Source organism: Mustela nigripes, chromosome 14 (assembly GCF_022355385.1).
Source record: "Mustela nigripes isolate SB6536 chromosome 14, MUSNIG.SB6536, whole genome shotgun sequence".
Lineage (NCBI taxonomy): Eukaryota > Metazoa > Chordata > Mammalia > Carnivora > Mustelidae > Mustela > Mustela nigripes.
In genome coordinates this window covers 27,221,716-27,235,671 of record NC_081570.1, presented here as the reverse complement: position 1 = coordinate 27,235,671, position 13,956 = coordinate 27,221,716, and the positions used below count along the sequence as shown (strand labels likewise).

Below are 13,956 nucleotides of genomic sequence, written 5' to 3'. Positions count from 1 at the left end.
TTTAGTCTCTTGATTCATGAATTCCTAACTCAATGAAGTAAAAGCTATCACAATGGGTCTATCCAATGTCTTACACAGAGCAACTTTCTGCCTTAACCAGTGATGTTGCAGGTTGCAAAGGGCTAGCATTCTTCATAACAGGCAAAAAATGATAAACTTCCTTATATTAACCCACCAGCTTGTATCACTCTGTAATCTACTTACATTTAAACTATGTTATCACATTTAAACTATGTTATCTCTTAATGAGAAAAAGCATCATTAAACTTTACACTGAAAAAGTACTACTCCCCCTCCCCTGGGCAAAAGTATAAATTTGAGAATGTATTATTTAAAGTAGCTAGTTGTTCATCTTATTTAAAAAACTATGTCGCCTTTGGGATGCCTGGCTGGATCAGTTGTTGGGTGTCTGCCTTCAGCTCAGATCATGGTCCAGGGTCCTGGTATCAAGCCCCACAATGAGTTCCCTGCTCTATGGGAAGCCTGCTTTTCCCTCCCCACTCTCCCTGCTTGTGTTCCCTCTCTCACTGTGTCTCTGTCAAATAAGTAAATAAAATCTTTAAAATAAAAAAAAATAAAAAACTATATCCTTTACAATTCAAATGACTGTCTCTCAGCTTGTGGACTTGTTGATAAAATTCTGTAGCCATCTCATTTATGATTCTCATCTATTTAACAGGAACAGGAAGCAGAGGAAAAACGGGGAAAAAAGGGCTTTGTGTCAAATATATGTGGGTCTATCCTTATTCTAATGCTTACCTGTGGTGCAGATAAGCACTGGTGCAGATATTTAACTTTTTAAAGCCCTAGTTGCTTTAACTACTGAAAGAAAACCAGATGTCCAATTCTCCAAATAACCTCTTCCCCAACACTTGTTTCTAGTCATTATGTCACACTTCCTAAGAGCTCTTAGACATGACTGCGATCTAACAGTAAAATCTATTGTCCCACTGACTGTAGCAGGGATTGATAATTAATTCATATACCCCCTTCAAGACCCTCCCTTCTTTCCTAACTTGCAGGGTGAGTGCGTAACCTCACAGTTCCAGGTTGAAGATGACTATCAAATAATGAGAAACTTCGTTAAGCTGAGCTCCCCAGAAAAATAAATAAAACGCTCAATACTTTCTAACTAGGCAGGAGGATCTCTGCATATACTAAATAAAAATGAGGATGGGAGGGGATTTTCCCAAGGGAATATCTTAATCTTGCCTGAAATCCTTTTCTAAAATGTTTACTTATCTTCCATAGCAAGAATCAACAATATTGTCCCTTTCTTACACTGATCTTAGATATAACAATATACAAAAAAATTAAGAAAATAATTAAAATTTAGTTAAGTGATTAGCTTATCTTACCTTTGATGAGGTACAAGAATATTATTGATCCCTCCGAGTTTAACATTTATCTTTAGGCACAGGTTTGAGAGAGTTTGAGGGGATGTTTTTATTACATTCTTGACTTGGACACACTGTGTGGCCATACCCAAAAGTGTATCTCCTACGCGTTTCACTTCCGCTATGGAACAAATGCAAATACCTCTAATTAGAAAAAAGGTCAAACTATTGAAAATTAAGGTACTATACTTCCCCCTTGAAATACACTACTTTATTACAGGACACCAGAAATTATAAAAACACCATAACAATGCTGTTAAAATTCAAAGTATAATGCCTTGAAGATTAGCTTACACATTTAGTGACAGTTTTCCCAGTTGCTTTATTCTTTAGAGAAGAAAGTATATTTCTGTCATCATAAAAACAGTATAACCATAATAACTAAAAAACCAGAAAGAAAAATATATATAATCCCATTAGCATTTTATTGCACTTTCTTCCAATAATTTTCTCATTTATATTATTTTAATACAATTATACTCAGAGTATACTTAGAATTTTCAATCCTATTTTCCAACTTTCAATTTGAAAATAGAGCCTTTACAGTGTACAGAATAAAAGGTTCCTGTAACTTCTCCCCCCTTAGCCATTGTAACTACCATAAAGAGTTCAGTGTACATACTTTTCTTATAAAACATATGGAAAACATTTAAAAACCAAACTTGCATTCTATTTTGCAAACTGTCATTTTCACTCAATCATATAGTATATTCTGAATCTTAATATATAAGTTGCTCTTATTTGTAACAATAGCAGTAAGTCTGTTTTTATTTTTATTTTTTAAAAGATTTTATTTATTTGACAGAGAGAGATCACAAGTAGGCAGAGAGGCAGGCAGAGAGAGAGGGGGAAGCAGGCTCCCCACTGAGCAGGGAGCACCATGCAGGGGCTCAATCCCAGGACCCTGAGACCATGACCTGAGCCGAAGGCAGAGGCTTAACCCATTGAGCTACCCAGGCACCCTGTTAGTCTGTTTTTTTTTTTTTTTTTTTTTGGTTAGTCTGTTTTTAAATGCCATTTTATCTAACCAGTCATACACTGATATATTTTTAGCCTGTTCCAGGTTTTCATTTTTTTTTTAAAGATTTTATTTATTTATTTGACAGAAAGAGAGTGAGCGAGAGAGGGAACACAAGCCGGGGGAGCAGGAGAGGGAGAAGCAGGCTTCTCATTGAGCAGGAAGCCTTTTGCAGAGTCTGATTCCAGGACCCAGGATCATGATCTGAGCCAAAGGCATACACTTAACAAATGAGCCACCCAGGTGCCCCCAGGTTTTCACTGTTTCAAACAATGCTACAAATAATATCCTTATACATTTATTTTTGTTTGGTTCTATAACTTACAGCTTCAGGATAAATTTCTACAAGTAGAATTGAGGGATCAGAGACATATATATTTAACATTAAAAAAATATTTTATTCATTTATTTGAGAGAGAGACAGCGAGAGATAACATAAGCAAGGAGGTCAGAGGGAGAAGCGGACTCCCTGTGGAGCTGGGAGCCCAATAGCGGGACTCTAGGATCATGAACTGAGCTGAAGGCAGTCGCTTAACCAACTCAGTCACTGAGACACCCTATATTTAACATTTTTATAGATACTGACAAATTGCCCTCCGAAAAGGTTCATTATTTCATTCAACAAATATTTAATGTGCATCTAATATATGTTAGTACTGTGTGAGACTCTAAATATACAATATCTCTGAAGAAGAGAAACAAATGACTAACAGGCACATGAAAAGATGCTCCACATCACTAATTAAAAAGAAATGCAAATCAAAACCACAATGAGATACCACTTCACACCCATTAAGATGGTTATTATAAAAAAAGAAAAAAACAGAAAAGAAAACAACAAGTGTTGCCAGGATGTGGAAACACTGGAGCCCTTGTACGTTAATGGTAAGAATGCGAAATGGTGCAGCTGCTGTAAAAAAAGTATAAACAGTTAACTTGAGTAGCACCATTAATTACCTGAATCTAAAAGACATTTATAAAATACTTCATTCCATGGCAGCAAGAACAAACATTCTTCTCAAACTTACATGGAATATTCAGCAAGACAGACCATATTCTGATCCAATAACATACCTTAACAAATTTAAAAGAACAGAAATCATACAAAGTATGGTCTCAGACCATAGTGGAATTAAAATAGAAATCAGTAATGGGCAGCTAGGAAATACAAATGTATTTGTTGGAAATTCCCAATATAGTGTGTGTGTGTGTGTGTGTTTTTAAAGATTTTATTTATTTATTTGAGAAAGAGAGAGCACAGAGGGAGAGGGAGAGAGAGAAGCAAACTCTCTGCTGAGCAGGGAACCTGATGTGTGGCTCGATCCCAGGACCCTGAGATCATGACTTGAGCCGAAGGCAGACACTTAACCAACTGAACCACGCAGGTGCCCTCAATATATTTGTATATTAACATAATTCTGTGTAACACATGGATCAAAGAAGTCTTGGAAATTTAAAAATATTTTGAATTAAATGGAAATGGAACACAATCTAACAAAGGTTTGTGGGATGTAGGGTGCCTGGTTGACTTGGTAGAGCACATGACTCCTGATGTCAGGGTTGTGAGCTTGAGCCCCATGTTGGGTGTAGAGCTTACTTAACTAAGAAGACAATTTTTTTTGTGGTGGGATGCAGTGAAAACAGTGCTTAGAAGGAAACTTATGGTATGGAATTCAATATATTAGAAAAAGATCCAAAATCAATAATCTATGTTTTTACCTTATGAAAATAGGGGAAGAAAAAGACCTGGAACAAGCAAAAGGAAAGAAATACTAATAATCAGAGCAGAAGTCAATGAAACTGAAAAATAGGCAGACAAAGAAAAAAAGAGAAAACAAGAATTACTAATATTAGAAAAGAAAAAGGGGTGCCTGGGTGGCTCAGTAGGTTAAGTCTCTGCCTTTGGCTCAGGTCATGATCCCAGGGTCCTGGGATCGAGCCCTGCATGGGGCTCTCTGCTCCATGGGGAGCCTGCTTCCTCCTCTCTCTCTCTGCCTGCCTCTCTGCCTACTTGTGATCTCTGTCAAATAAATAAAATCTTAAAAAAAAGAAAAAGAAAAAGAAAAAAAGGTTATCACTATTGGTCCCATGGTCATTGAAAGGACAATTAAAGAATATTATGAATGATAGGCCCACAAATTTGATAACTTAAATGAAATGGAACAATTCCTTGAATGATACTACCAGAACTCACAAAGAAGAAATAGAAAATCTGAATGGGCCTGTTTCTTTTAAAGAAATTATATCAGGGGCGCCTGAGTGGCTTGGTTGGTTAGGTGGCTGACTCCTGATCTCAGCGTCATGAGTCTAAGCCCCACTTTTTATTGAATTATTCCATCAATAATTATTTAATCACAATTAAGAACCTTCCAAAAAGACAGTACCAGGCCCAGATGGTTTCACTGATGAATTCTCCCAAGCATTTAAATAGGAAGTGATACCAAATTCTCTACAGTTATCTTCTAGAAAACAGAAGCAGAAGGAATATTTTCTAACTTATTTTGAGGCCAACGTTACCCTAATATCAGAACAAGGTATAGACATCACAAGAAAGGAAAATTATAGGTTGATATAGTTCATGAACGTATATGTAAAAATCTTCAACATATTAGCAAACTGAATCCAACGATGTATAGTAATTATACACCATGACCAAGTGTGATTTAGCATGTGAAAATCAATTAATGCAACTGATCACATTAAGCAACTAAGAAAGAAAAACCATGATCATATCAGTAGATACAGAGAAGGCATTTAACAAACTTCTTCATGCTGCTCATGATAAAAACTCTCAGCAAGGGGCATCTGGGTGGCTCAGTGAGTTGATCCTCTGCCTTCAGCTTTGGTCATGATCTCAAGGGCCTAGGATCCAGCTGGCATCTAGCTCTCTGCTCAGCGGAGAACCTGCTTCCCTGCTCTCCTCCCCCTCTCTCTGCCTGCTTCTTTGCCTACTTGTGATCTCTGTCTGTCAAATAAATAAATAAATAAAATCTTAAAAAACAAAAACAAAAACAAAAACTCTCAGCAAACTACGATTAGAGGGGATCTTCCCCAACTTGGTTAAAAAAATAAATACAGAAAACCTGTAGTTAACATTATTATTATTTTTTTTAAAAAAGATTTTATTTTATTTATTTGACAGACAGAGATCACAAGAAGGCAGAGAGGCAGGCAGAGAGAGAGGGGGGAAGCAGGCTCCCAGCTGAGCAGAGAGCCCAACGCGGGGCTCGATCCCAGAACCCCAAAATCATGACCTGAGCCGAAGGCAGAGGCTCAACCTACTGAGGTACACAGGACCCCCCCCCCCCGGTAGTTAACATTATTCATACCCCTGAGAAACTAGATTCTTTCCCCTTAAAATAAGAAAGAATGCAAGGATGTCTCCTCTCACTACTCCTATTCAACACCATACTATTAACTCCTAGCTAACAAAAGGAAAAGGATATAAAAGTATACAGACTGGGAATGAAGAAACAAAATTGTTTGTTGACAGAGTACATGACTGTCTAGGCAGAAAAATCCAAAAGAATTTTTAAAAAGCCTGGAACTACAAAGTGCATGATACATGGAACTAGTAGGGCTGCATGATACATGGCAAAAATACACAAAAGTCAACTGCTCTCCTAAATACCAAAAATAAACAACAGGAATTTAAAACGAAAACCCAGCACCATTTATATTAGTACCAAAAGGAAAAAAAAAGATATACTTAACAAAATGTGTACAGGATCTATACAAAACTAGAAAACTTTGATAAAGAAATAAAAGAAGCTCTAAAAAGAGAGGAAGTCCATCTTCAAGCACAGGAATACTTAACATTTTTAGGATGTCAATTCTTTCCAGCCTGACTGATAGATTCAATGTAATCCCACTAAAAATCTCAGCAAGTTATTTTGCAGATATTGCAAACTAATTCCAAAGTTTACATAGAGAGGCAAAAGACCTAGAATAGCTAACACAATAGTGAAGAACAAAGTCAGAGAACTGATACTACCTGACGTCAAGACTTACTAAAAAGCCACATTAATCAAGACAGTGTAGTATTAGCAAATTGAGAGACATACAGACCAATCAAAACAAATAAAGATACCAGAAAAGAAACAGACTCACACAAATGCAGTTAATTAATGTTTGACAAAGTAGCAAGGGCAATTTAATGGAGAAAGACAGCCTGAGAAAGCATCCACATGCAAAACAATGAATCTAGACACAGACCTTTTATCTTTCACAAAAATGAACTCAAAATGGGTTATAAACTTAGAGGTAAAAACAAAACTATAAAACCATTAGAAAGTAATACAGAAGAAAACTCAGGTGACCTTGGGGTGCCACTGAGTTTCTAATTATAACCCCCAAAACACCAACTGCGATAGAAAAAATGTGTTGGACTTTATTAATATTAAAGATGTTTGGTCTTTATTAATATCAGAAACTGTTAAGAGAATGAAAACAGGTCACAGACTGAGAGAACATATATGCAAAATATATACATGAAAACTTAAAACCAAAATATACAAAGAACTCTTAAAACTGAAAAGTTAAGAACACTTCCACAACATAAAAGTGGGCAAAAGACTGGAAAAGGCGCTTCACTAAAGAAATATAGATGGCTGGGGCGCCTGGGTGGCTCAGTGGGTTAAAGCCTCTGCCTTCGGCTCAGGGCATGTCCCAGGGTCCTGGGATCGAGCCCCATGTTGGGCTCTCTGCTCCGCGGGGAGCCTGCTTCCTCCTTTCTCTGCCTGCCTCTCTGCTTACTTGTGATTTCTCTCTTTCTCAAATAAATAAAATCTTAAAAAAAAAAAATTAAAAAAAAAAATACAGATGGCAAATAAGCTTATGAAAAGATGTTCAACATTTTGTGTCATTAAGGAATTGCAAATTAAAGCAACAATGAGATACACCATACACTTATCAGAATGGCTGAAATCCAAAAAACTGATAGTATCAAACACTGCTGAGGATGCAGTACAACAGGAACACTCGAACACTGCTGTGGGAATGCAAAATGGTACAGCTGTTTTTTAAAAAGTTTAATTATTTAAGTAATCAATCTCTCCACACCATGTGGGGCTTGAACTCACAACCCAGAGATCAAGAGTCCCATGGTCTTCCAACTGAGCCAGCCAGGCGTGCTGGTACAGCCATTTTGGAAGACAATTTGGCAGTATTGCGATTTGATAAAGCATTTGTGCTCCTACTGATTTACTAATAAAGGCAGTTGGAAACTTATGCCTACCCAAAATCCTACACATGAATGTTTACAGCAGCAGTATTCATATTTGGCAAAAACTGGAAGCAAGGTAAAAATAGATGAATGGATAACAAACTGTGGCACATCCATACAATGGAATATTATTCAGCAGTAAAAAGAAATTACATAACAAGCCACGAAAAGACATGGAGGAACCTTAAAGGCATATTGCTAAGTGAAAGAAGGCAATTAGGAAAGGGTAGATACTGCATGAGTCCCAACTACACAACGTTTTAGAAAAGGAAAAACTGTAAAGACATAAAAAGGCCAGTGGTTACCAGGGTTTTGAGGAGAGGGAAGGAGGGATGAAAAGGTGGAATACAAGGGATTTTTAGAGCAGTACAACTATTCTTTATGATACTGTTGTAAGGGCCTATTCAGTCAGAGTGGCCCCAGCCCAGCTGAACTGCCATTTTGTTGTAAAACTTAAATTGACTCCCCCCTCCCCCAGGGGAACTTACTTAAAAGCAAGTTCAGGAAGCCAATCCCAGGTAACAAAGTCTAGATACAAGGGTGGATCAGGCCAGGTGGAGGTATTCAATCAGTGGGGGGCACATACTGTCTCCTAGCTACTAAGGAGTGTGATCCCCACCTTTTGGGCACCACTTTTCACCAAGGTGATAGGCTAGTGCAAATGTCTACAATGGGGTGAATTGTAGTTCAATTGGCCACCCATATGTGACCTAGCATGACTGTGCAGCTTTCTCTGTGTATTGCAATCTCACTGGCCACCTGTGTGTGGCCAGGCCCAACCACATGGCCTTTGCTCTATAAAAGTTGTCTGGAAAGCAGGGAGGGGTCGCCCTCTCTGTAAGGGGCGGCCCCCACCGGTCTGTTTGACAGTTGGTTTGAATCTTGATGCTTGGCATAAAATAAAGCTTTGCTTGACCTTCGCTTTGTATCAATCTCGCTCCTTTGACCATGGACCCATTATTGGGGGACCCAATACTGTATATACAATGTTATATATTTATCAAAACCCACAGACATGTACAACACAAAGAGTGAACCTTAATACCTACTGTGGATAACATATTAATATTAATTTATCAGTACTGGTTCATTAAACATACCAAACAAGATGTTAAAAATACAGTAAGCTGTGTGTAGGGCAAGGGGTAAACATGTAGGAACTCTCTATGTGATCAGCTTAATTTTTCTGTAAATCTAAAACTTATTTTTTATTTTTATTTTTTAAAGATTTTATTTATTTGACACAGAGAGAGAGCACAAGCAGGGGGAGTAGCAGGCAGAAGGAGAGGGAAACGCAGGCTCCCTGCTAAGCACAGAGCCTCGGGCAGGGCTCCATCCCAGAACCCTGGGATTATGACCTGACCTGAAGGAAGACACTTAACTGACTGAACCACCTATGTGGCCCTGAACATCTTTTTATAAGATAACTGACCATTTGTTTTTCTGTTTTATGTCCTTTGTCTATTTTTTCAGTGAGTTGTTTGCCCTTTCCTTACTGATTTACAAATTCTTTGACTTTAAAACCTTCTATATTTTATCACAGCTTAAAAAATATCTTTGGAATTTCATAACTATCATTTATAATCACTGTACACTATTTCATCAATATACTGTAACTTACTCATTGTTTAAAACCAGTTCTTCTTTTTTTAAATTAACATATAATGTTTTATTTGTATCAGGGGTACAGGTGTGTGATTCATCAGTCTTACACAATTCACAGCACTCACCATAGCACATACCCTCCCAATGTCCATCACCCAGACATGCCATCCCTTCCACCCCACTCTACTCCAGTAACCCTCAGTTTGTTTCCTGAGATTAAGAGTCTCTCTGGTTTTGTCCTGTTTCGTTAAAACCAGATCTTAATAATTTTTTAATATCACAGATATAATTATGAAAATTTGTACATACAGATTTTTCACTATTATGAATTCTTTCCAGTGAACACATTTCTGTAATTAAAAATACTGAATCACAGGTTAAAACCACATTTTTATACTTTTGATAGAAAGGATATTATCAATTTATTCTGCTGGGGCGCTTGGGTGGCTGCATCAGTTAAGTACCTGACTCCCAATTTTGGCTTGGGTCATGATCTCACATAAGATTGAGACCCCATGTTGGGCTCCACAATCAGCATGGAGTCTGCTTGAAATTTCCTCTCCTTCTCCTTCCTCCCACCTGGCTTGTGCACATACACACTCTCTCAAATAAATAAAACCTTTAAAAAAAATTTATATTGGGGTGCCTGGGTGGCTCAGCCGATTGTCTGCCTCGACTCAGGTCATGATCCCAGGGTCCTGGGATCGAGCCCCGCATCGGGCTCCTTACTCAGTGGGGAGCCTGCTTTTCCCTCTCCCTCTGCCTGCTGCTCCCCCTGCTTGTGCTGTCAAATGAATAAAATATATATATATATAAAAAAAGAACAAGGCCATCAGTGATATATTAAAATTCTAGATTCACTGCATCGTCACAAGCGCTAAATATTGTAATATTTAAACACATATGCTAATTTCGTAACATAAAATTTCACTTTTATTTACTTGTAGTTTTCATTACCTATTAGTGAAAACCAACACTTTTTTTTTTTTTTTAAAGATTTTATTTGTTTATTTGACAGACAGAGATCACAAGTAGGCAGAGAGGCAGACAGAGAGAGGGAGGAAGCAGGCTTCCGGCTGAGCAGAGAGCCCGATGTGGGGCTCGATTCCAGGACCTGGGATCATGACCTAAGCCGAAGGCAGAGGCTTTAACCCACTGAGCCACCCAGGTGCCCCAAACCAACACTTTCTATATATTTACTGGTTTTGTTTTCCTTGAGAAATTTTGGTTTATACTCTTTGCTCATTAATCTAAAAGGACATAGGATTATTTTCTTCGATCACAACAACGGAACAATACAGATATTTTAATAATAAATGAGCCTTTTGTTGTCTGCATTTGTGGCAAATATATTTTAGATTCTACTGGTTTCCATTTACTTATTTATTTATTTTATTTGGTTTCCTTTAAATTTAGTTATGTATCTGTGACCTACAGAAAACTCAATTTTTATGCAGTAAATCTAACAATTTTTTGGGGTGAACTATTCTTTCATTTCTAAACTTAGACAATTACACTGTTAGTAGTTTGAAAATTATACTTCCTTTGTATTTTTCTACAATTCAATGATTTATGTTTAACTTATTAATCTCACTAAATTTTAATTTGTTAACAAAAATAATAGCTATCATTTACTGAGTACTTACTATGTAACAGTTATTATTCTACACTCTGCTTACAGATGTAAATTTATTTCATCTTTATACCTATCTTGTATAGGTTAGTTATTTTTAGAATACCAATTTCAAAGATGAGAAAACTAAAGCCTATTATGGTTAAGTAATTCAGCTAGATTCCTACAGGTAGTTATCTGGCAGAGCCTGGGTCTTAAGCAGAACTGTCTGACTCCAGAGCCTGTGCTTCCCCTGGAACCCTTAAGGATTTACTTATCCAAGAGAGAGAGAGTGAAAGAGTGAGAGCGGGTGAGGGGCAGAGGGAGAGGAAGAGGGAAAGAATCTCAAGCAGCCTACCTGCTGAGAGCAGAGCCCAACATACGGCTCAATCCCATGACTCTGAGATCATATCAAGAGCTGGATGCTTAATTGACTAAGCCACCCAGGTGCCTCTGGAGTCTGTGCTTTTAACCACTACATTATATTGATATGCAAGTTATCTTAATGCCATTCTTTAAAAAATTTTTTTGATTTATTTATCTGAGAGAGAGAGAGATAGTGAGAGACAGCATGAGCAAGGGGAGGAGCAAAGGGAGAGGGAGAAGCAAAGGCAGAAGCAGGCTTCCTGCCAAGCAGAGGGCCCGATGTGGGGCTCAGTCCCAGGACCCTGAGATCATGACCTGAGCCAAAGGCAGCGGCTTAACTGACTAAGCCACCCAGGTGCCCCTCTTAGTGCCATTTTAAAGAAATAATTCTTTAACCATTGTTTTGTGATGCCTCCTTTACTGATTTGTCTTTTTAAAGTAACCCTACAAGGTTTTAAATATAGCAGCTATTAAAATATGTTTTAATGTTTCAAAATTTTAGGATATGTTTTAGCAAAATTTTAAAAGGAACACCAAGTACTCGAGGAAAAATGCAATCTTAAGATATCCTTACCATACACGGGCGTCTTCCCTGGCAGGATGACGATAATGAGCTGTAGCCCAGAGTAGGTGTTCTTGAGATGCCGGAACATGGGCTCCACGCTGTCTGCCCCCTGTGCATATTTGCAGAAGCAAGGCTGGCCCTGGATGGGCATCCCTGCATCTTTAGAAATCTTACGCAGCTGGTCCGTGAAACCCCTAGGAGAAGAAATCACTAAAACTAAATCCTTTGTCTAGTCATCCACACCTACAAAGTGGAATGGAAAGTTTGAGAAGTGAATAGAGAACGAAGCAACGATTTGTGTGCTCCGCATATGAAGAGGTCACCAAGGCTTACTGATATTAAAGGAGTGGCTGGTCAGTAATCGATTGTGCAAACTAGGAACACTGCTATATAATAATGTGGCATTGCGTAGTTTACAAAGGGCACTAGTGATAGAGTATGCTGGTTAAGACTTCAGTTCTAGAGTTAGGATGACAGGTTTCAATTCTGGTTCTGTTACCTGATAGCTGTGAAATAGTAAGACAAATTTTTCAGCTCCTCTCATCTGTAAGATGATTACTTCTATTATAGGGCTGGTGTCAATAATAAATGACATAATACATGAACTCAGCAACACCACCCAAGACATGGTAAGAGTTTCATAAATTTAATCTACTGTTGTACATTTTCTAATTTGATCATGATGACATTCATAAGAAGGTGGTAGGTGAATTATTATTCCCATTTAGTAGATCAGGACATAGTTTCAAGGACATTAAATATCTCACCAATGTCAAAAGGTTAGATAAATGGTAGAGTCAGAAGTATGATCTAATCCAAAATTTGTTTCCACAATACTATGTATCTGAAACTAGGATAGCAGCAAAGATTGTATTCCCAGAAAAAATTAAGAATTAAAAAAAATAAAAAGTGAAACCACATTTAAAAACAAATGAGGCAGGTAGTACTTCAATGTACTTTTAGCCACACTAAAAACAACAAAAGACTAATAATTCCATATTTAAACAAAATTCTGCATTTAGCCTAAGATAAGTAATGATGTCATGATTTAACAATCACTTCACTTGTTTTTAAAACAAGAGTAAGGTCTTAAGTCAAGGATCTGAGTTATATTTGAGCAAAAACACTCATTCCCTCAGAGATGAAGCTTGTAGGAATTCCTTTCTTTTCCTTTTCCTTATTAATGTTTAATTCAAAAGGTATGAAGTTGGGTATTTTCAGTCAGCCTGAACAAGAACCATAAGCCAAAAGATTATGAGAGTTCTAGCAAACCATAAATAACAAATGTAAAACGAAAAGAATAACTCTGTGCTTGAGGAACAACTGAGAAACTTATTCGACTCTGGAGGTCGAATAAGATGATCACAGCATTGTAGTAAACTGTCTTTATGACAGTTTACTTGAAAGCAGGGAATGAAAACTTTGGGGAAAAAGTGTGTATTAGGGACGCCTGGGTGGCTCAGTTGGTTAAGCAGCTGCCTTCGGCTCAGGTCCTGCATAGGGCTCCTTGCTCAGTGGGGAGCCTGCTTCTCCCTCTGCCTCTGCCTGCCACTCTGTCTGCCTGTGCTCACTCTCTCTGACAAATAAACAAACGAAATCTTTAATTTAAAAAAAATGTGTATTAAGTGAACCTTAAGATATACATTTAGAAATTTGGAGCTAATAAAAAAAGTAAACAGAATCAAATAAAAAAAATCTTATTATTTCTCATACGAAGAAGGTAAGGCAAACTCTGAACTGGCCTTGTTGGTAAACTGGCCTCTATTTCTTTGAAGAACTATTCATTAGGGGTATATTTTTAGGATCTTATTAGTGGAGATTTAAATTAGACAATAATCATTTTCTTAAGAAAATTAGATTTTAGAGGAGAGGTAAATTTACAGATAAACAGAACAACTCTATTTCACAGAGAAAGTGACAAGAGCAAAGAGAGAAAATACTGATGAACTAGTATGTTTCGAGTTAAGACAGATTATTTCTAGCATCACAATCACAGAAGATTGGGTATTATTTAGAGAAGCAGGGATAGGAAGGAGGCATTTTCAGTAAAGAGCAGCATGATCAAAAAGAGAAAATAAAAATAAAAATAAAAAAAGTGCCAGGGAGATATAGGGAATACAGTGCTTCAGTTTCTTTGTCCAGAATATGGGAAAATAGAGAAGGGGCTTA

General features: G+C 37.4%; 1 protein-coding gene across 3 annotated transcripts in view; it reads right to left on the bottom strand.

Annotated features, from left to right (window-relative positions):
• The window catches only part of LOC132002197 (protein argonaute-3), a 125,850-nt gene that overhangs the window by 18,636 nt on the left and 93,258 nt on the right, over positions 1–13,956 (bottom strand). For all 3 annotated transcript variants that reach the window (XM_059377247.1, XM_059377248.1, XM_059377249.1), the window contains exons 12-13: positions 11,797–11,981; positions 1,359–1,518 (exon numbers count right to left, since the gene is read on the bottom strand). In XM_059377247.1, coding sequence (XP_059233230.1) covers positions 1,359–1,518; positions 11,797–11,981 — 345 coding nt within the window. The remainder of the gene's footprint in view (positions 1–1,358; positions 1,519–11,796; positions 11,982–13,956) is intronic.